At 45.8% G+C, this 21,321-nt stretch overlaps 1 protein-coding gene across 2 annotated transcripts in view; it reads right to left on the minus strand.

Moving 5' to 3' along the window:
* The window catches only part of PSTPIP1 (proline-serine-threonine phosphatase interacting protein 1), a 45,566-nt gene that overhangs the window by 17,084 nt on the left and 7,161 nt on the right, over positions 1–21,321 (minus strand). Inside the window, exons 1-4 of one of the 2 annotated variants that reach the window (XM_081876401.1) lie at positions 16,700–16,815; positions 13,032–13,132; positions 9,612–9,686; positions 1,438–1,472 (exon numbers count right to left, since the gene is read on the minus strand). In XM_081876401.1, coding sequence (XP_081732527.1) covers positions 1,438–1,472; positions 9,612–9,686; positions 13,032–13,132; positions 16,700–16,735 — 247 coding nt within the window. In that variant the 5' untranslated portion in view covers positions 16,736–16,815. Of the gene's footprint in view, positions 1–1,437; positions 1,473–9,611; positions 9,687–13,031; positions 13,133–16,699; positions 16,816–21,321 lie in introns of those variants that run through there. The other variant, XM_081876402.1, reaches the window with a different exon arrangement.

Consider the following 21,321-nt stretch of genomic DNA (forward strand, 5'->3'; position numbering starts at 1 on the left):
TCTACACAGGAGCTGAGCAACCCCACCTTTGCAGGTGACCTTTCCTTCACAGTCACAGTGAAAGTATCCTTAGCCAGCATGAGGATGTTCACTGTTGGTGTGTCTGCTCAGCATTGCTGGTCTTTGCGTACAAACTGACAGCATCCTTTATTCCCAGTGAGTAAAGTAAAATAAGCAAGCTGCACAAACACACTTCAAAACTAGTGCCTGGTGGGGCACTTTCAACCTGCCACTATCACATCTTGGAAAATTCAGGTTGGGCAATTAGTGCGGATTGAGAGGTCTTGCGCAACAAACCCACTTCCCCAAAACAGATTCAGTTTTTTGCAGTAACAAAAGTGATGAGGAAATACAGGAAAGGGTGAAATAATATTTCCTTCAACAGCGCTTTCTAACCTCCCCACAGACAAATCAGGGTGAATGCTCATTAAAAAGTTGGCATCACCCTCCTATCACCCTGCAAATGAATCAGGATGGCTGTTCAGTAAACAGGTCAGCTTGAAGCACAAGTATTTGTAACTAAGCACACCAGGGACCCTCCCACAAGTTTCCTTCAGGAGAAACCAAGCCTAGGAAAGTGCTTAGCCCCCGGAGCTTCTCACTGCTGAGAGAACTGTAATGTGTGTTACACTTCAAGTGGTCAGAGACTCCAGGGATTCCACAATATTAATTATTGTACTCTCCTTCTGTCTCTTTTTAGTTGCCAAGCCAATAATTTTCCGCATTTATTTGGGGATTCCAAGCTCTTTTTCAGGGTTCAGATTCCTTAGAAAGAGGGTCAAGGGACACTGCAGCGTCTTTAGGCTATATGGTTTTGTTTAAACACATATACCACCTGGGCATAGGATGGAGGGACTTGCAGCGTTAACACCCTGAAAAATCTTACTTCCTCATTAGGGTTCCAGGGGAGCCCCAAAGTCCAGCACAGGTTCAGCATAAAGCAAGACATGCCTCTCTGTGTCCCCACCCACAATTATGTCCATTGTTCTTCTACCTACCAGCCAAGGTAGGGGCCTGGGGGAAAGACACAGCGCGACTTCTCAGGGTATGCTAAATTGTGGACTTTAACCAGCCCAAGTCATCACCTTAACAAAGGAACTGGTTTGGCAAGCTGCTGCTTTCTCAGATACAGGATCCCAGGTTTGGGAGGGCCCCCAGGGCCCCATCCAGACTGACCCCCCACAAACTCATAACAATCTATTAGCATATGAGCTGCAATAAAAACAGTTAACACACTCTAATGCTGCACTTAAAGGGATAAAAACACCCATCTGCAGTGAAAGTAAACTTCTTACTGGTGGGAGACGTGTAAAACCTGCTCTGTTAATCTGCAGCCTGGCTGGCCTCTTCCCCTGAGTAACCTTAGATGTTCTGCCCTTCCACAAATTACTCTCCAAGTGGAAAAGGGCAGCAAGAGGAGCTTCCTACTATACTTACGTTGCTTTAGGATTTCAAATGAAGCTTTCAGAGTGCTGAGAAGGAAGAGATAAAAGGGCAGTTATTTTTCTTACAGATAGAAATAACAAAACAGAAGAGTCCACAGCCACTCGCTTCATCATCCAGACTGCCAACACAACAATCACAGCTGAGGAACACAGGAGGAGCCTGGCTGCAGGATCAGTCCAGAGGCCCATCCAGCCCAGCAGCCTCTGGAACACAACGAAGAACCTGAGCGCAACAGACTCACTTTCTCCCCGCTTGCAATTCCCAGCAACTGGAGCTCACAGTGGTGGCTGGTGCCCTCTGGGACTGGTAGGCAGGAAGCTGGGACCCCAACAGAAGGTGGCGCCAGAGCCTAGGGCAAGCAGAGCCAGCTAACTCTAGTTTTGCCCTCTCCTCCTCCCTGCCAAGTTCTGCAAGGCCGGGTAGATGAGGGCTGGCCAGAGGCAGAGTGACTTTGGACAGCCTCCATGGGGTATTCAGAGGCCGGTTGTCTCTAGCAGTGGAGGTAGAACATCCTTTTCATGGCTAGTAGCCATGACACGGGTGGCACTGTGGTCTAAACCACTGAGCTTAAGGATTGCCAATCGGAAAGTCGGTGGTTCGAATCCCCGCGACGGGGTGAGCTCCTGTTGCTCGGTCCCTGCTCCTGCCAACCTAGCATTTCGAAAGCACCTCAAAGTGCAAGTAGATAAATAGGTACCACTCTGGTGGGAAGGTAAATGGCATTTCCGTGCGCTGCTCTGGTTCACCAGTCATGCTGGCCACATGACCCGGAAGCTGTACGCCGGCTCCCTCAGCCAGTAAAGCAAGATGAGTGCTGCAACCCCAGAGTCGGCCATGACTGGACTTATCCGTCAGGGGTCCCTTTACCTTTACCTTTACCTTTAGCCATTGAGAGGCATATCTTTTGTGAGACCTTTAGCTGAGATTCCAGCATTGCAGGGCTTGGACTAGATGACCCTTGGAGTCCCTTCCAACTCTATAACTCCATGATTCCACAACCTGATCAAGCCCCTTAATGTCTACACACGCAGCAACCACAAGTCAGACGTATACTGTAGACCAACTCACAGAGAAAAGATGTGTGAAATTGATTTCAGAATATCTTATAACCCCAGGAACAAATTTTCTACCTATCTGCTAACTGTCCTAACCTAAAAGCTAACTATATTCAGTATAAATCACTAGCATTTATAGAGAGGGAGAAAGAGAAAGAGTTGGCGAAAGCAATTAAATGCTTAGTGGAGCAGTGAGCTAAAGATGCCTTTGAGCTTTATGTGCCTTTCTTATCAATCCAACCTTACTTACTGTTATCTCCAAACAGCTCCATTTCTTATCATTTTTACTGGGATTTGTGTGTGCGCATAGCAATTTTCTGATCTGTATCAGTGTGCTGGAATGTTACAAAAGCAACTGTGATAATGGATCTGCCTTTTTTAGTGCCTGAAAAGAAATCCGAGCCAATTACTGGTCATTGAACTCCTATATCTTAATTTTCCCTCGCTTCTCCGGCTTCCTTCAAACGAAAACAGGTAGCCCATAATAGAGTCCATAACGATGTTTCTTGGCCGCCCTCTTGTGGCATCGTTCCACCTTCTGCTTAAGACTCCTTAAGTCCTCTGGACAGCGCTTCTCCAACCAAGGGGCCTTGGACCACTTCCAGGTGGAGCTGAGGGCTGCCGCCGCCACCGCCTGCCTAGCGCCTCCTCGCTTGCCCAGCCGCCCCTCTGGCTGTGCCACAGCCTTCAAGTTGGACCAATGGCAGCGCCAGCAGCTCTTTGTCTGCTGAGCAAAGGTTGCCAGGAGGCAGAGGGGATGAGAGGAAGAGGAAGGTAGGAAAGTCTCCCACCACTTCTGAGGGGAGAGGCCCTAAGGAGGGGTCACTGGGAACTGTAGTGCAGTGTATTAACCTTATCCCAACTATTAAATTTAAGTAGTGCACATATTTCCAAATCACTAGTAATCTCCTTAAACATCTGGTCCAAAATCATTTTAATCACTTGAGAAATATCTATCGGAACTAAAATGCCTAGATATGTTACAACATCTGGTCACCAACAAAATGGCCAGTTAGTGTATTAATGCCCATTGGCATTAATTTAAATTTTGACAAATTAATTGTATACCCTGAAATTCTATCAACATGATTAAATATTTTGATTAATACCAATATGGATGTTCCAAGTCTACTAATAAATAATAATAATAAATCGACATCCTGGTTCTGGGGAGTTTGTCACATGCCTTTCCCCCAGCCGGACTCATCTCTGCTTTGTGGCCTCCCTCCTCTCCTGTTTCAGCTTCTGCCTCAGTCTGGACTTCTTTCTGCCCCAGACTCCCCCTGCTCATTAAGCCCTGTGACATTTTCAGCTTCCGACACCTCCTCCCCCCAGTCTTCTTCCTCTCATTGTCATCTCACCCCCAGGCTCTGAGCCTTCCTCCCTGGGGGGCTCCCCAGCTTGTTCCTCCTCGCATCCATCCAGTTCAAGACAACTTCATAAACTCTTGAGGAAATCCACCTTTTTCCAAAGTAATAAACATAACCTCCTAATATACTTTGTCAAATGCTTTTTCAGCATCTAAGGAAAGAGGTGCAGCTGGATCCATTCTGTTATTGTTTAAGGCCACCAGATCAGTTACCAGTGTTAGGTGATCAGTGCCTGACTATGCTACATAAAACCCACTTGATCCCTGTGCATTACTGCCTAAGCTCTACTAGCTAAAATCACGGTTAGTACAGTGGTACCTTGGGTTACGAACTTAATTCATTCCAGAGGTCCATTCTTAACCCAAAACCGTTCTTAACCTGAGGCGCGCTTTAGCTAATGTGGCCTCCTGCTGCCGCACAATTTCTGTTCTCATCCTGGGGCAAAGTTTGTAACCCAAGGTACTACTTCTGGGTTAGCGGACTTTGTGTTTGTAACCTGAGGTACCACTGTATTTCAATATCTATAATTTACACAGTTGGTGTGGTCTTGGCCAGGCTTCGATTTAGTAGGACTATAAGCACCATACATTGAAAGAGACAAAGTGCCTAATCCAAAGCCCTTTTGATAAACACAGAGAAGCTTACAGGTCAAAAGACCTGGATGGGTTTCATACCATTCTGCAGAAAAGAAATCTGGTCCCCAGCACTTTCTCAGTACTTGTTTTATGAATGACATTCCTAATTTCTTCCATCTGTAATGGTTTTGCAAGAATCTCCTTTTGCTACATGTGATGCAGCACAAACAGGAGTGTGCTAATGCAGTAGATGTGTGCAAACGAAATAGATGTGAGATTATGCTAAGATGTTAAAAGGAACTATAGCTACCAAAACCATGAAGTGTGAAGAGGAGGGGAACGTGCTTTTTAAAAACATGATAAAGATCTGTATGTTCTGGGCATCTGTTTTGGAGTCAGAGCAGAAGCTACAGGAGACTTGATGCCCCAGGCCGCAGACTGATTGCAGAAGTCTTAGAGCCCATCTGTGAGCCCTGTTACGCTTGCCCTTTCTGCATTCTCCGTGCCATTTCTCCTTGCAAGACTGAATCTTCATATTTTTGCAGAGTGCAATTGCAGGGAAGATAGATACCGAAACCTCCCCATTTGAAAGACAGGAAGTGAACACTGAAGATGTTGAACAACATCACTCACTCTTTGGGGACTGTTTGTTTCCCAGTTGCCTAGGGAAATATAATCAACTTCTCTCTAAAGACCCATCCTCTTAACAGGAACTGACTCTGGCTTTTCTGAAACTGGGGCTGGCTTTGCCTGCCGATTCAGGCAGCAGACGCCAGAGAGAGGGGGCCATGAGGTCCCTCCTAAGTGAGCGGGAGAATAAAAGGGGAACCACCGGAGAATCAAGCTGAAGGCCAAAATTGGTTAGGAATTATGGCAGATCACAGTGAGAGTCTGGAAGAAGAACCTGGGCCTCCTGTTGAGTTAGATATGACATGGAAGGGTACCAGCTAACAGTAAAAGATTTCCTGGATCTTCCCTATCCAGTCTAATATGCTAAGTCACCTTTTCTGTATAGCCAAAGCCCCAACACTGTTCCACCAGCCCTGAAGCTCAATGTATAATATCTCCTGTGTTGCACAATTTCTATACAATCAGCCACAAGCAAAAACAAGATTAAGTCCTGGTATATAATGTTTTGCCTTGTCTCCAGAAAAAAATGGCAATAAAGCTAACTCAAGGCCTTTCAGAATGCCCACTTGTCAATCGCCTGATGTCATATGCTGTCGGGTGAGTCTTCCTTCTTCCTTGGAAGGTGTGGCTCTGCTTCAAGATGCGCCTGCAACTCTCGATTCTTCCTTTCCAACTGTAAGTGAGTGCATTTTGAATTTGGCTCTATTTTCTGTTGCTGTAGGGCAAAAGGGAAAAAGGTGCCAAATGCTAAAAGCATCAGATTCTACCAATATCTGGAAAGGAAGAATCTGGAGCAGGAAAAGCCAGAAGCTCATCTCCAGAAACCTGTACACTCTGCATGTTCACCTTAAGCCAAATTAGCTGTGATTCCTGCATTGCATGGGGGGGGGGGTAGGAGCACATGGCCCTTTGTGCCCCTCCCAACACTACAATTCTTTGCTTCTATGTTTTGGCTTAGCATTGCATTCAAATCAGCTTGTGTTGTGAGAGCACCCCGCCTTCTATGCTCATCTGCAGGAATATTATACAAGCTCAACAGAGGGAATAGGACAGGCACACTTAGTTATGGCTTCCCGTGGATAAGTGCATAATGCTTAAGCCAGACATTGCAGGGATCAGATGTGCAACCAGGGATGGTCAAATCTGCCAATTTCACTTTCTTTTTTTCCTGTATTTAAGTTCAGTTCTCCAGACCAGTTTGCAATAAAAAAAAGAGTCATCCTGAAAATTCATCAACATTTTAGCACAATTTTTTCCTAATATACACTTTTTTATATGCAATTTAGCCTAACACAATGCATTTTGGTATGTCATTTTCTCTAATATGTGCATTTTATACACACTTCACCCTAGTATATGCATTTATAATGCTTTATACTTGACGGAAGTCATCCAGAAAGGCTGGAGCAACCCACTCAGACGGGGGGGGGGGGGGGGTTACAAGTAAAATCATTCTCATTCTCATTCACACTCCATGGCTAGAGAACTGCACTGCAGACTTCAGAGGTCAGCTAATTCCAAGGGATGGCTGTGCTTCAGCTCTTCTCTTATTCCAGAAAGTACATACAGTGGTACCTCAGATCACAGACGCTTCAGGTTACAGACTCCGCTAACCCAGAAATATTACCTCAGGTTAAGAACTTTGCTTCAGGATGAGAACAGAAATCGTATTTGGTAACTTCACCTTTGAGTGCAAACTGAATCGATTTCTCCCCAGGATTTCTTTGCAACAAACAGGAAATGCACTAGCTGGCTCAAGAGTACATTTTTGCTCCTCCATCTGCAACTATGATTCTATATAAAGCCTAACACAGGAAGTTTCTACAAAGCATAGCTATTTTTCCTGCTAACATGAGTCAGAACTTCTAACATGTACTGGGTTTTGCATTCTGATTGCATTTCTTAAGGACTTCAGCACAGTTGTGACACTCCAAAAGGCTTGGCTACCTTTTCTGATTTTGCACATGGGAATTCATGACACATGTTGTGACAAAGCGTAATTACAAGTTACAGTGGTACCTTGGTTTAAGAACAGCTTAGTTTATGAACAACTTGGATTAGGAACGCTGCAAACCCGGAAGTAGGTGTTTTGGTTTGTGAACTTTGCCTTGGAATAAAAACATGTTTCTTAACTTATTTTAACCTTATTTCCATTAATACTATAATACTTATTTATGCTTAACTCCTTATAACACTTCTACTAAGGCCATATAATTTCATTCCAACATTTTTCTAACACTCATTAATTTTACCCTATTTCTATAAATAAACTTTAAACTTTTTCCAATCTTCTTCCACCGTCTCTTCTCCCTGGTCTCGGATTCTGCCAGTCATTTCCGTCAATTCCATATAGTCCATCAACCTGGTGATCTTCTGTCCAAGGCTCTTAACTCTTTTCCAGGTCCCTTCTGCAAGTCTTCTTCGTATTTACTTTGTCTTCTGCTGATCTTGTTCTTAATTTCCTTTCTTTGATGCTGAAGAGTAGGTCTCAGGGGAGCTCCAACCTAACAATGTTTTTATTCCTTCTCGACATGTCATCCACATCTCCGTGGTTAAAACTAAAATCCAAAAGATATTTCAGGACATGTTTCAAAGTCCCTCCAAATCTGCAGGTCCCCACAACTCCAATTTCCTCCTGACCCAGGTCCAGATCCCAAAGGTCAGTAAATCCCTGCATGAGGTGATCTATCCAACTTTCCTTCTCCAGTCCAAGCAGGGTTCCAATCTGACTTTCTCTTTATATGACAGAAAATAGTGAAAGATGGAAAGGATTTGCTGAAACAATTAATAGAAGTGGAATACAAAAAGGGAGGTGAGAGGAAGTCGATGAAACAAGGGAATGAAAGATAAGGCATTGAAATGGTATGATGTATGTTTTTAAATTGTTTTTGTTCTGTTTTGTTTAGTTTAATGCGTTAATGTTGTGTGGTGTATTGTTTATGTATTGTATTGTATTGTTTTTTCTTTCTTTTGTTTTTTCTTCTTTTTTCTCCTTTTCTTTTTCTTCTTGTTTGTAAGGTTTAAAAGTAATAAATATTATTTATAAAAAAAGGAATAAGAACATGTTTCACTTCCTGTTGATTGTGTTCCATATGTAAACTGAATCCCCCACTGCTATGGGAAAGCATGCCTTGGTTTAAGAACAGACTTCCGGAGTGGATTAAGTTCATAAACCAAGGTACCACTGTATTGACCGTGTGAGTTTGAGCCAAGGCACCTTTGCTTCAATGGGGCAGAAGACAAGCAAAGGAGGCCCTGGATCTTCGGTGGAGAACCTCCTGGTCTTTCTGTGTAGCCCTCAGGACTCTCCGCTGGGCCACCCGCTCCTCCACTGGCCCCGATCCCTAGGCTTTTACCCAGCTGGCATGTGTGCTTGGACTGAGACCATGCCTCAACTGAGGATGGATTGAGGATGTTTTTTGGCAAAATGTTCTTGTTTAGTCAAGTCTACCTAGATATGTAAGCTTGACATGTATGTCATTTAATATTTGATATGTCATTTAACTAATAATAATGTACAAGCGACTTGCCACTTATGCAGGGGTAGCGTTTTGGGGACCCATGCACATAAGTGGGGTGTCCACTGCAATACATACAGCTTCCCCCCATAAGCCCTTGGAGTCTTTAAGAAATAGGGTTTATTCACCTATTTACAGCTTCAGTCTGCAAGGAGGAAGTGCAGATCTCACAGCAGGGTCATCTCAAGAGGGGCTTGTCCCTCAGAGCAGTGCAGTCCTGCAGTCCAAGGCATCTCTCCCAGCCAGCCAGCCTGCAGCCAGCCTACCCAAAGATGGAGCCCAGTCTTTCTTCTCCCATTCTTCTTCCCTGAACACCCTACTAAAAACTCTTTTCCTGTCATCTCACACCCAGTTACCCTGGCAACCTTCCAAGCTCCCAGTCTCTGTTCACACCTCAGGGCAAGAAGGGAGGACAGTTCTTTTGCATTACCAGTGGCCTCCATGGCCCTCTATTGTTCCTTAATGGCCCTTGCTTGACCAGGCTTTTGGCAGAGGCTAGCCCAGGCGATCCCCCTCCCAAATCTATGACAATACTGTACGTTGGTGTGAAAAAGTCACATAATCATCAAAATTTTGCACCTTGTTTGTGTAACCACTGATTGTGTAATCACTATTAATTAAAATCAGAGGTATCGTATTTTTCACCCTATAAGGTGCACTGGCCCATAGGACGCACCTTGGTTTTTGGAGGGGAAATGAATAAAAAATATATATTCCCCCCCCCCCCAGCAGCTCTGCACCCCGCCCCGTGCTTCGGGCTGCTGGCTGCCGCCCCAAGCCTTGCGCGCCCGGCGGGACCTCCCGCGGATAGCTTGCGGATAGCTTCCTGAAGCGTGGAGAGGGGTCGGTGCGCACCAACCCCTCTCGCTCTCCAGGCTTCAGCGAAAGCCTGCATTCACCCCATAGGATGCACACACATTTCCCCTTCATTTTTGGAGGGGGAAAAGTGCGTCCTATAGGGCGAAAAATACGGTACTTTGCAGTCATTGCTATCATGTTACATTCAAAAGGACTTACTTGATTTCTGTTTGGCCTCCTGCCTTCCGAGCAATTTGAACCAGCTCCTTCCCGTACCGCTCTTCTGCTTGTGCCCTGCAAAAAGAGAAGAAAAAACTTCATTATTTGAAGTTCAAAGAGTACCAACGCCCATATATTTTGGGGTCTCTTGCCCTGACAGGCCTTGTACTGGTCACTATTTGGGTACATTAAAAACAGTAAGAAAAGGGAGGTGGTGCAAGCCAGTATTGGAAAGGGGCAGGTGCACACCCCATAAATGAAGACAAAACTGAATGGGATTCTTGCAATAATTAAGAACTGATGCTGGGAGGGAGAAGTAGGTGGGATTTTCCAAAAAGGCCACATGGGCAGTTGTGCTGCACAGCTGCAAAAGGCTCGCCCTTTGCAGAATTAAAGACATGCAGCGGACATGAGCCTTGTGATGTGAGCACTGTGCAACAGTTGCACGGCAAAGTGACACATCACAGTCACTGATAGTGCTAGATGGTGATTGAGTTGCTTTTCTCTGACAATTGCAATTTCTTGTTAGAACTATTGGAGGAACAAAATCTGTCACAAGGGAGGTGCAAAATAATAAAAGTTCCAAGGCCATGGAAACAATTCTAATAGCTCAAGCAACAATGTGTTGTCTTGGTCATCTTCACAGCAACCCTGAAGAAGCAAGTCACTAATATTCCCAGTTTGCAGAGAAAGCCTAAGAAACAGCAGTCTCTCCCACATCAAAGGAATTCAGTTCATATGCTCAAAGAAATAGTTTTTTGTCGTGGATGCGATGGCAGGACAGAGATGCAAAGCCACAGCTGGTTGCATGGCAACATTTCCTAATCCAATGCACTGCCAAGTCCCACATGTCTACGCAAATTCATAGTGGCATTCTTTTCTTGTGAATCTGGTCTGGGACCGTAATACATTTCTTTCTTTCATTCTTTTCTTGTGCCCAGGGCTAGCAGGAATTACAAAACCCAAACAGCACTGAAGGCAGACTGCAAAGCAAGGTCACGTATCCACATCACAAAATTGCCAAGTTCCCCTTTGCCTGGTGACAGCTCTCTTTTTTATCTCCGGACTTAGAACTTGGAAACCCAAACAATCACCGTATGTTTTGCATGTCATGGCAGTCAGAGGAGAGTGTCTGCACAATTGTAACTGCTTGGGGAGGAGCAAGCCAGCTAAACAGTCGTTTGCTTATTTTACTTGTATGATTGTTTGTTATGCTTTTTCAGGTCTATGGCCACATAATGTAGAATCTGAATCAAATTTAACTGAGAAAATGAGAAATTGAGAGAAACTGAAAATGACCCATCCCCCCTCACCTTCTCCAACCCGGCACCATCCAGATGTTGTACAGTGGACTACAATTCCCATCACCCCTGGCCATTGGCCATTCTGGCTAGGGTTGATGGGAACTGTGGTCCAAAACATGGAGGTCACCAGGTTAAGGAGGCTGGCCTCACCCCTTCACCGTCCCACAGCGTCGCCTCATTTGACCAGCTTCATGTCCTGGAGGTCACCCAAAAAACCCCCTAATGCCTCCCATATATTTTAAATGACAGCTCCAGTTGGGAGGAACCAGAAGGATGATGGGGGAAGGTATCCCTTAAACCAGCCAAGTGAGCCACCCCCAAATTAGTTCCAGGGGCCCAGAGCCACTCAAACCCACCTGCGCTTCTCACTCTGCCTCCACCCACAGCAGGTTAACCACTCTGGCGCCTATGCAAAGCCACTGTTTCCACCAGGAGAAAGAAAACTTTGCTCACATGTTTTAAAATAGCTCTGGAGAGATGACAGGGGTCTGTGTCACTTGTGAGTGTATAATGATTCATTAGCAGGACACTGGGAGAGCCCATTTTACTCTCAGGGGCTGTGCTCCTACAAAGGTGGGGGGGGGACAGAAGGGAGCACTGGGTGGGGAGACCACACTGCTTTCCTGAAGCTGAATGTTGGGCAGCTGAAAGACTTCTTCAGGCAGCCCATAGTTACACTATGAAACTCCCTCCCTCCCTCCCTCCCCCAGGAGACAGGGAGGGCCACCAGCTGGGATGGCTTTAGAGAGGATTGGACAAGTTCCTGGAGGAGAAGGCGATCAAGGGCTGCTAGCCAGGATGGCTCTGCTCTGCCTCCACAGTCAGAGGCAGCAGTGCTGGAAACCGCAGGAGGGGAGACGGGGCTCTTGTGCTCCAGTCCTGGTTGTGGGTTTCACTTTGGCGCATCTGCTCAGCCGCTGTGAGAACAGGATGAGGATCTATATGTGCCACTGGCCTGATCCACCAGGCTTCCATTATTCTCTTCTCTTCCAAGTATATAAATATGCATTAGGAAAAATTCACAATTTTCATAATTCATCAGCATCTTAGCGTGAATTTTTCCTAATGCATACTTATATTTCTCTGCAGTTTTGCCTAATACCCACATTTTTGCCAAGCAGCTCTCACCTAATACAATGCACGTTTTCACGTTCCTCTTTAACAACACTTAGCCCCTGGACTTACTACTTCAGCCAAGAAATGTGCTAGGAAATTCAAAGAAGTGAACATTTTGAAGGATGGCGTTGTTTCAGCAAGCACAGATATCAGCTTTCATCCCCACTCAGAGGAGTGCAAGGCGACATATGTGGCTCCCTGCTTCCCCATTTTCTTCCCCTTCTTCCCTTCCCTGTGAGGGAGGTTTCACTGTGGCCCTCGGCCAGAGATGGTAGTGCACTCATAGATTTGCACCAGCAGGACTAGCACCTTGAATTCATCCCAAAACCTAACTGGGAGCTGGATCATTAACCATTACTGTTGCATGTTTTCTCACTGGCTGAGTGGAGATTTGAACTCTGGCCTCCCAGTCCTGGTCTGGCACTTTTAATCTCTACCCCACACTAGATCTCTCCAGCTCAGTGTCTTTGCTTGTTTGCAACTCTCTCTCTCTCTCTCTCTCTCTCTCTCTCTCTCTCTCTCTCTCTCTCCCCTTCCTCCCTATTCAGCAAGGAACAGCAGGTGGAGGAGGAACTTCTTAGTCTCTCCTTCCTCCAGCAACTTGCTCTGCTTCTGAGCTGGCCAGGAAGGAAGAGGTCTCTCTGCTGCCAGCCCAGAAACCAAGTGAGCTGCTGCAGGAGGGACATTGTGTCCCACTACTACCCACCACAGAGCTGGAAGAAATCCCAAGGGTCATCTAGTCCACCCCCTGCAATGCAGTGGAGGAGAGTCCACCACCCTCTGAGGGTGTCAGTCCCACCATTGAATGAAGGTTACCACCGGCAAGTTCTTCGTAATGTTTAGCTGGAATCTCCTTCCTTACAATTTGAATCTATTGGTTTGGGTCATCTCCTCTGGAGCAACAGAAAGCAAGCCTGCTCCATCTTGGTCCATGGTGCGCCCAGCGCCCCAACAGAGGCAGGGCAGTCAGTGTTCCTTCTTAATTACCCTTTTCAGTTACCTTTGTTTGATGAGGTCCTCCACATCCTTGCACATCTTCCTCCCATCCAGCAGTCGTTGTAGAAGTGCATCGTACCCAGCATGGACAGTGAATTCTTTACACTAGGAAATGGAAATTATGAATTCCAATTAGCTAAAACCATTCTCACCACATAAACAACTAGATTAGTCAGTCTAGATCAGGTGGGGGATCTTAGCGCTGCACAGTCATTTCCAATGCAAGTTGCTATCGCTCAGCAGCTCACCAAGCGCTGCCCTTGGTTGCTCCCTTGGTGCTCTGGACAGTGAAAAGACCCACCGCCCTGGGGGAAAGGAGGACAGAGCAAAGAAAAATCACATCTCATGCATGTTTACCTTGCACAATTCCAGCCATAAACGGTTGAAGGCCAGCGGTTGAAATGCCACAAGTTAAATGCAAGTTTAAAAGTTTCAGATGAATTTAATTTGTTTTGGTCTATTTTACTGTCGTTTTAACTTACTGTAGTTTTAAATTATGGTTGTAAATTTTTTACTGATCATTTTATTGATTCATCTTTTTCATAAGCCGTTTTGAGGGGTTTTTCTGCAATCAAACAGTATATAAATTTCATGAAATAAAAAAATACATAGATAGAATGCAAGGAAGGCAGAGAGCTTGGGGGGGCAGCAAAGGTCCAGGAGGCTGGGGGTGCTTGAGCAGAGGTGGTTCTAAGGGGTGGGCTGAGGATGTGATGATGCTGCACCCCAGAGCTACGCCATGTGCCAAGAGAGCATGGAGGAATCTTTACAAATGTGGTTGTACTGTGTTGTTTTATGCAAGCAGCCAAGGGGGTTCCTTTGGCTTGAAACAGAGGAATTAAATAAAATGAATCAGTATCATGATGCAAATTCACAACTGATGTTCTACGCTTCATCACGTATAGCACTCTGTGTGTCCCAGTTGGTTTCATCCACCTCCCCGGGGGTGGCAGTGCCACGCAGGCAAGAGAATACGGATGCTCTTGGGTGTGAGTCCTGGCAGAACTGCTCCCTGTTTGGCAGCCTTTTCCACCTGGCCTGGGAGGGCAGGGCCCTGACGGACTCTAGCAGCAAAAGCTGAGGCTGCTGAAGAGGCCAGAGACCATCTTGACGGTCTCTTGGGGCAGACCCAGGTCTGAGTTTCCACAGCCACCATCCGCCATGAACCACCACTGGCAGGTGAAGGAGTTTGGGGCAAAGGCGCCTGTTCCTGGGGTGACAAAAAAGCAAATAATCACTTCCAGGGGTGGAAATTTCCCCAGACAATCTTACATGACCTTACAGGTCTAAAATACAGAAACAGCTGCTGCAGGATACAAACACACATGGGATGGGATGGGATGTATGGTTGAAAAGGAGAAGGAGTTCAACCGTTTCTACTGCTCCCAGCAGGAGATTTCCTCCATTTGCAAAAGGCAGCAAGGAAGGGATTTATTGGGATTACTGTAGGGAGAGAGGTGAAACTCTTCCTCTTTGCCCACCTTACTCCTAATCCTGCGTGGGCCTCCCATGGTGCCTATTTCCTTTTTTAAAAAATGCCCATTAAAGAGACAAAACGATGGATACACCTAGAGAGGGACACAATTGAAAATACCTGCGCCACAGCATACCCTCTCCTCCCAAACAAACTAAGGAAAATTCCCACAACACTTAACAGGTACACACAGACCACGCTCAAAGCATGGAAAGCAGAAATAGACAAACTATCGCCAACCCCACTAATTCTCCTGGCGCACCACCCATTATTGCACCACACAGCACAAAACCTCCAGATAAAAACCTGGCAAACCAAAGACTTTTATCGCCTAATAGACTTATATAAAAATAAGAAACCTTTGTCAACACAAGAAATACAGGGCAAACTAGAAGACTCCTAAATGCCCACCAATTACATGCCCTCTTAAATAATCCAGCAGTAAAATCAGCAGCAACTAGGCCCCTGACAACCTTTGAAAACCTCTTCCTAACAACAAAGGAACACGGCAAAGGGTTGGTATCCGCCATATACAAAATATACAAAATACTACTCCAAAATACCATGAACCCCCTAGATGCAATCAAAAAACAATGGGAGGATGACATAGGCTTAATCCCATAGGATTAACCCCACTCAGTGGACCAGAATATGGTCTAAACCCCCCTTTAAATCCATATCAACGAAAACGGAAGAACTCACTCTGAAACTCACCTACAGCTGGTACCTAACAACAAGAAAATTAGCGCTAATATGCATAGGAACCTCACCAAATGCTGGAGAGGGTGCACCTCCACAGGCACATACCTCCACATGTGGTGGGAATGTCGCAAAATCCAACTATTCTGGACAACAGCCATATGAGAAACAGCCTTACTAAAAAAATTAACAAATAAACTGAAACTGACACAGGGACAAATAGAAGAAGATGCCTTCACACCGGTATGGCTCCCCTTTATCACATACACAGCTCAACAAGACAACAACAAGAATCCATCAACAGCATACAAATCAATCTGGCTAACCTGATCCAAAACACCCACCCACCCCACTCACACATGAAGACAAAGCTCACCACAGCCAATCACAAATGGAAAACCACACCCTCGGCCAACCCCAACCTCTCTCACCACCAAAGGAACACAAGTGAACAGCAGAGAACCTGCACAAGCGACGCTGGCACAAAACCCCACACATACATTAAGTAAAATAGAAACATCGCCACCTGACACCCCCCCACTCATCTTCCCCCCTCCACCTCTTTCCCCCTTTTCTTCCTAATGTAACACTAATGTCTCAACAAATGAAACTGATCTGTAAAAATGTTGCTTGAAAATAAATGCACATACTTTTTTAAACCAAGAAAATCTTCAATAAAAATACATTTTTAAAAAATGCCTGTTAAATGCCCTATCACTTTTAATGTCGCTTCTTGTTTGGCCCTATGACTTGTGGATGAGTGGAGATTTGAACCTGGGTCTCCCTGGCCTAGTCTGACCTGCCACACATGCCTACCCTTCTTAAAAGTAGAGACAAAGGTTTCCAACTTCGCTGAAGCACAGGAGAAAAGTCAGGTCGTGTAATGACCCAATTAGCCTAAAGAGATAATATGTCACAGTCACAAAATTGACACATAAGGCAGCTGGCTGTAAGAAAAGCAAAAAAAAAAAAAAAAAACACGTTTAAAAACTCTCTCTCTCTATATATATATATATTCTAAGCATATCAAGTGGACCAGCAGCAACTGGTGTGGGTGGGGAAGGGAACAGGTGCCTAAGGCATATACAACTCTTCCTTTAAGGCTTTCTTTAAAAAATGGAATACATCCTAACTTGTCTCCAAAAGGATGGGGGGGGGGAGACACCTTCCAGGCCTCCTGGTGGAAAAGATCCCTAGAGAGGGGGCCACCAAAGGTAAGGCTGTGTCTCCAGCAGCCACTATCCTGCACTAAGCACACTTCCCTGAGAGGAAACGCCAGGGAATTCATAGGACCTGCTTCTGAATAAACATATGTAGGATTTGTGCTGCCATTTCCAGATTTTGTGCTATAGATACAATGACAACACACCGGTAGAGTAGCACAGTGGATATTTCCCAGCCAACATTTAAAAAGAAAACGGATTGCACCATGGTGTAAAATGCCTTTCAGAGCATCTTTTTTCAACCCCCCCCCCCAATAACTGAATAAGCAAACCTACAGTTGTGTTCGCCATCTCTCGAGTGTTCTGCCACATGGCTGGAGACGGACAGCCTGGAGGGCTCTGAGCCTTCTGGAACAGGCTTCTGAAGGGAGCAACTGCTGGTGCTGCTGGCGCTGGTGTGCCAAATGGTCACAGCCACGTTGCCCGTCCCCTTCTGAGGCTGCCTTTGAATCATCAGATTCAAGACAGGGCTCAGCCACTGTCAGGTTTTCCCACCAGGGAAATTACAATGGATATTAGAATACAGGAAGATGAAAAACTGTATTGCAATAAGTCAGATAATGGGCTAATTAGCACAGGGTCATAAGAACATATAGGAAGCGGGTGGTGTTGTGGTCTAAACCACTGAGCCACTTGGGCTTGTTGATCAGAAGGTTGGCAGTTCAAATTCCCATGATGGTGGTGAGCTCCTGTTGCTCTGTCCCAGCTCCTGCCAACCTAGCAGTTTGAAAGCACACCAGTGCAAGTAGATGAATAGGTACCACTGCGGCAGGAAGGTAAATGGCATTTCCGTGTGTTCTGCCACTCATCACGGTGTCCCATTGTGCCAGAAGCAGTTTAGTCCTGCTGGTCACATGACCCAGAAAGCTGTCTGTGGGCAAACACTGGCTTCCTCAGTCTGAAGCGAGATGAGCGCCACACCCCATAGTTGCCTTTGACTGGACTTAACCATCCAGCGGTCCTTTACCTTAACCCAGGCATAGGCAAACTTGGCCCTCCAGATGTTTTGGGACTACAACTCCCATCACCCCTAGCTAACAGGACCAGTGGTCAGGGGTGATGGGAACTGTAGTCTCAAAACATCTGGAGGGCCGAGTTTACCTATTCCTGCCTTAACTCATAAGAACATGAGAAGAGCCTTCTGGATCAGGCCCAGAAGGGGGGCCCATCTAGTTCAGCATCCTGTTCTCAATGTGGTCAGCTGGATGCCCCCCGTGGAAACCCACAAGCAGGACTTAAGCACAGGAGCCCCCTCCCCTCCTGTGGCTTCCAGCAGCAGGCATGCAGAAGCATTAATAGCCCTCTTCTCCATGAACATGTCCATTCATGTTGGTGGCCATCCCTGCCTCCTGTGGGAGCGAGTTCCACAGGATATCTGCCATGTGCCTATACCTGACCCGCACTGGCTGATCTCCAGGAGCCGTAGCCAGCGCAGGTATTGGAAGGACTTGGGAGCAGCACAGGCCCACATAAGAGAGGAACACAGAAAGACACCTACACCAAGACAGACCTGCTAGTTCACATAACACAGCATGGTCTCCACTGACTGACAGTGGTCATTGAGGGTTTCAGGGTCTCTCCTGGAGCTACCTGGAGATGCCGGGGAATGAATCTGGGACCTTCTGTATACAAAATAAATGCTCTACCCCTGAACCATGGCCTTTCCCCTGCCAGCGGGATGTCAGAGAAGTCAGACCACCACAGCGAAAACAGAAAGATTACTTTCCTAGCTCAAAGAATACAGCACGGAAAGTAGATCGTCATAAAGGTGGAAAGTTAGATTTCCTGTTTAGCAGCCTTTTTTTTTTTTAAAGGCATTTCCTTCTTACCAAATGCTTGCACTTGCTACGTAAGTCACCTGACATTGGGCTGGGCAGGTACAGAAACAACTAACCATAAGAAACAGTGCACAGAATGTCCATGGTGTCTCTTGCACATTGCAATCATGTTTTTATTTATTTAATTACAGGCACCTGCATTTTAGAAAGACCACAGTAAAGTAGTTAGGTTTTGTTGGGGGGGGGGATTTCTGTTGCTCTTGGTAGAAGCTTTTTTCAAAGCCAAATTTGCATCACAAGAAAGGCGGGCCAGTACAGATTTTCATTGCAGTTATGATGGTTAAAGTCCCTGTTATGAATGGGGGGGGGGCAGATTCCCCCATAATTCCTGGGTGCCAGATTCCCCCCCCATAAGTTCTAGAGTTAGTAAATGTAGGGGATTGAATGCTTGACATCTTCACCCAGGTGTGAGACAGCTGAGCAGTGCAGAAATGCAGTCTGAATCACCTGGGGAGAAGAACCATCTTGTAATACAAAGGAAGGTGCCTAGTTGGTTTTTTTAAAATCAATTCTATTAAGAGTTTTCAACATACAATACAATAAAAGCCAAACTAATCTAAAGAAGATAAATAGGACAGAAGCAAGAATAAGCAAAAGAAGAAAATAAAAAAGAAGAGAAAAAGAAAACTAAAAATAAATAAAATAAAATAAAAACCAGGTCCACTATTACAATTATATCGTAACCCTTATTCCACACACAGAAGAGTGAGCCATCCCAGCTCTCACCTGGGAGCTTCCCCCTCTTCCCCCAGTCTCCCACCCTGAGAGATCCTCTCTATCATCCATCACCTTCCTGGAAGCATCTTCATCAATCCAAGATAGGAAACTTCAAAAAACGAAGCATAGATATAGATAGACTTAACTGAGAGAAAACAAGAATTAAAGAAAACAGAAAAACAAAATAAGAAGAGAAACAAAAGAAAAGAAAAGAGGATCGTCTGATTCTCTCTGCTGATGATTATGCATATGACAATTATGCAAAATATTCAAAGTATGCCAGGATACCATCTAGCTGCATTAATAGCCAGCCTTTTCTCAGTCTGCTAGGTGTTGTTTTCTCAGTCTCCAGTCCCCCAGGCATCTCAAATTTGCCGTTTTCCACTCAAAAAGTCCAAAAGTAGCTCTTCCGTTATTATTATGTGACCAAAATAGTCCTTCTGTGGTCCAATATGATGAATTTCTCCCCAGGTTTTCTAACAAATCTTAATAGTGTAATAGTCTGTACTTATTTGCTTGTGTCTTCATTAAACCATAGTCAGTTCCTTATATTCCAGTTCCATTTCCTGTTGGTCCTGCTTTATCCTGATTTAAAGAAAAAAGGAAAAATCCTTCTTCCATTATTTTTCCAAACCAATCACTGAGAGCTTAGAGGCTTTTTCTTCCGTGTTTGCTTCAGTTTCTGGCCTCGGCCCTTTCTCTCTCTGCCTCATCTCTGCCATCTCCAATTGCCTCTTAAACCCCTTCCTTTCTCCTGTTTCCATCCTCCCATCCACTCCAACTCCTGCTGCTGTCCCATGCTCAGGCAGAAGTCAATCCGCATCTTTCCCCACAGCTCCTGTGCATTCTGTAGTCTGACAGAGATCAGATCTAACTTCTCTTAAAGTTCTGCGCACCTCGGATTTTAACTCTGCCAGCTGTTCATCTGGGAGGCTTTGTAGGATATCAACGATTGGAGAAGCATATGGTGTTGGCTTTGCCACATTGGGTTCTGCTAAGCTACCCCTTGGGAGAAGTTCCACTTCCAGGAACTTGGTCTCTGCTTGCACATTCCTTCCTCTTAAGAACCTCTGTTTCATTTTCGCAGCCAGCACAGCACGTACAAGACAGAGATTTATAGGCTGTATAAACTGAAAATTTAAAGCAGATTCAGAGCTATCTTATCAGTTAATAATAATAAAAAAATTATTTTTATTTATATCCCGCCCAAGCCAGGCTCAGGGCGGCTAACAACAATAAAATTAATTCAAATCAAATTGATGGCAACCATTGGGCTAGAGTTCTGTGAAGATTGCCAAAGGAGGGAGTCAGGCTGCGCCCTGGCCAAAGGCTTGGTGGAACAGCTGTCTTGCAGGCCCTGTGGAAAGATGTCAAGTCCTGCAGGGCCCTAGTCTCTTGTGGCAGAGCATTCCACCAGATCGGGGCCACAGCCGAAAAAGCCCTGGCTCTGGTTGAGGCCAGCTTAACCTCTCTGTGGCCTGGGACCTCCAAGATGTTTTTGTTTGAAGATTGTAAGTTCCTCTGGGGGGCATACCAGAAGAGGCGGTCCCGTAGGTACGAGGGTCCTAGGCCGTATAGGGCTTTAAAGGTTAAAACCAGCACCTTAAACCTGATCCTGTACTCCACCGGGAGCCAGTGCAGCTGGTATAGCACTGGGTGAATGTGATCTCGCAGTGAGAACCCAGTAAGGAGTCTCACTGCAGAATTCTGCACCCGCTGGAGTTTTTGGGTCAGTCTCAAGGGCAGCCCCACATAGAGCGAGTTACAATAATCCAGTCTGGAGGTGACCGTCACGTGGATCACAGTGGCTAGGTCAGGGCGAGAGAGATAAGGAGCCAACTGCTTAGCTTGGCGGAGATGGAAAAATGCTGCCTTTGTTATAGCTGCAATCTGCACCTCCATGGAAAGGGAGGTGTCGAAGATTACACCCAAACTCTTAAGGGACGGTGCTGGCACTCTTGCCCCTGCAAGAGATGGGAGTTGCCCCCCCCCCAATCCCATATCGTCCCGACCCAACCAAAGGACCTCTGTCTTGGAAGGATTTAACTTCAACCGGCTTTCCCGTAACCATCCAGCCACAGCTTCCAAACATCTGATCAGTGTGTCTGGGGCTGAGTCAGGATGGCCATCCATCAACAGATAGAGTTGGGTGTCATCAGCATACTGATAGCAGCCCAGCCCAAAACTCCGGACAAGCTGGGCGAAGGGGGCGCATAAAGATGTTGAAAAGCATCGGGGAGAGTATCGCACCCTGGGGCACTCCACACACCAGGGAGTGGCACGATGACAATTCCCCCCCAAACGCCACCCTCTGTCCCCGACCAGAGAGAAACGAGCGCAGCC

The sequence above is a fragment of the Podarcis erhardii genome (assembly GCF_964252035.2).
Source record: "Podarcis erhardii genome assembly, chromosome: 9".
Taxonomy (NCBI): domain Eukaryota; kingdom Metazoa; phylum Chordata; class Lepidosauria; order Squamata; family Lacertidae; genus Podarcis; species Podarcis erhardii.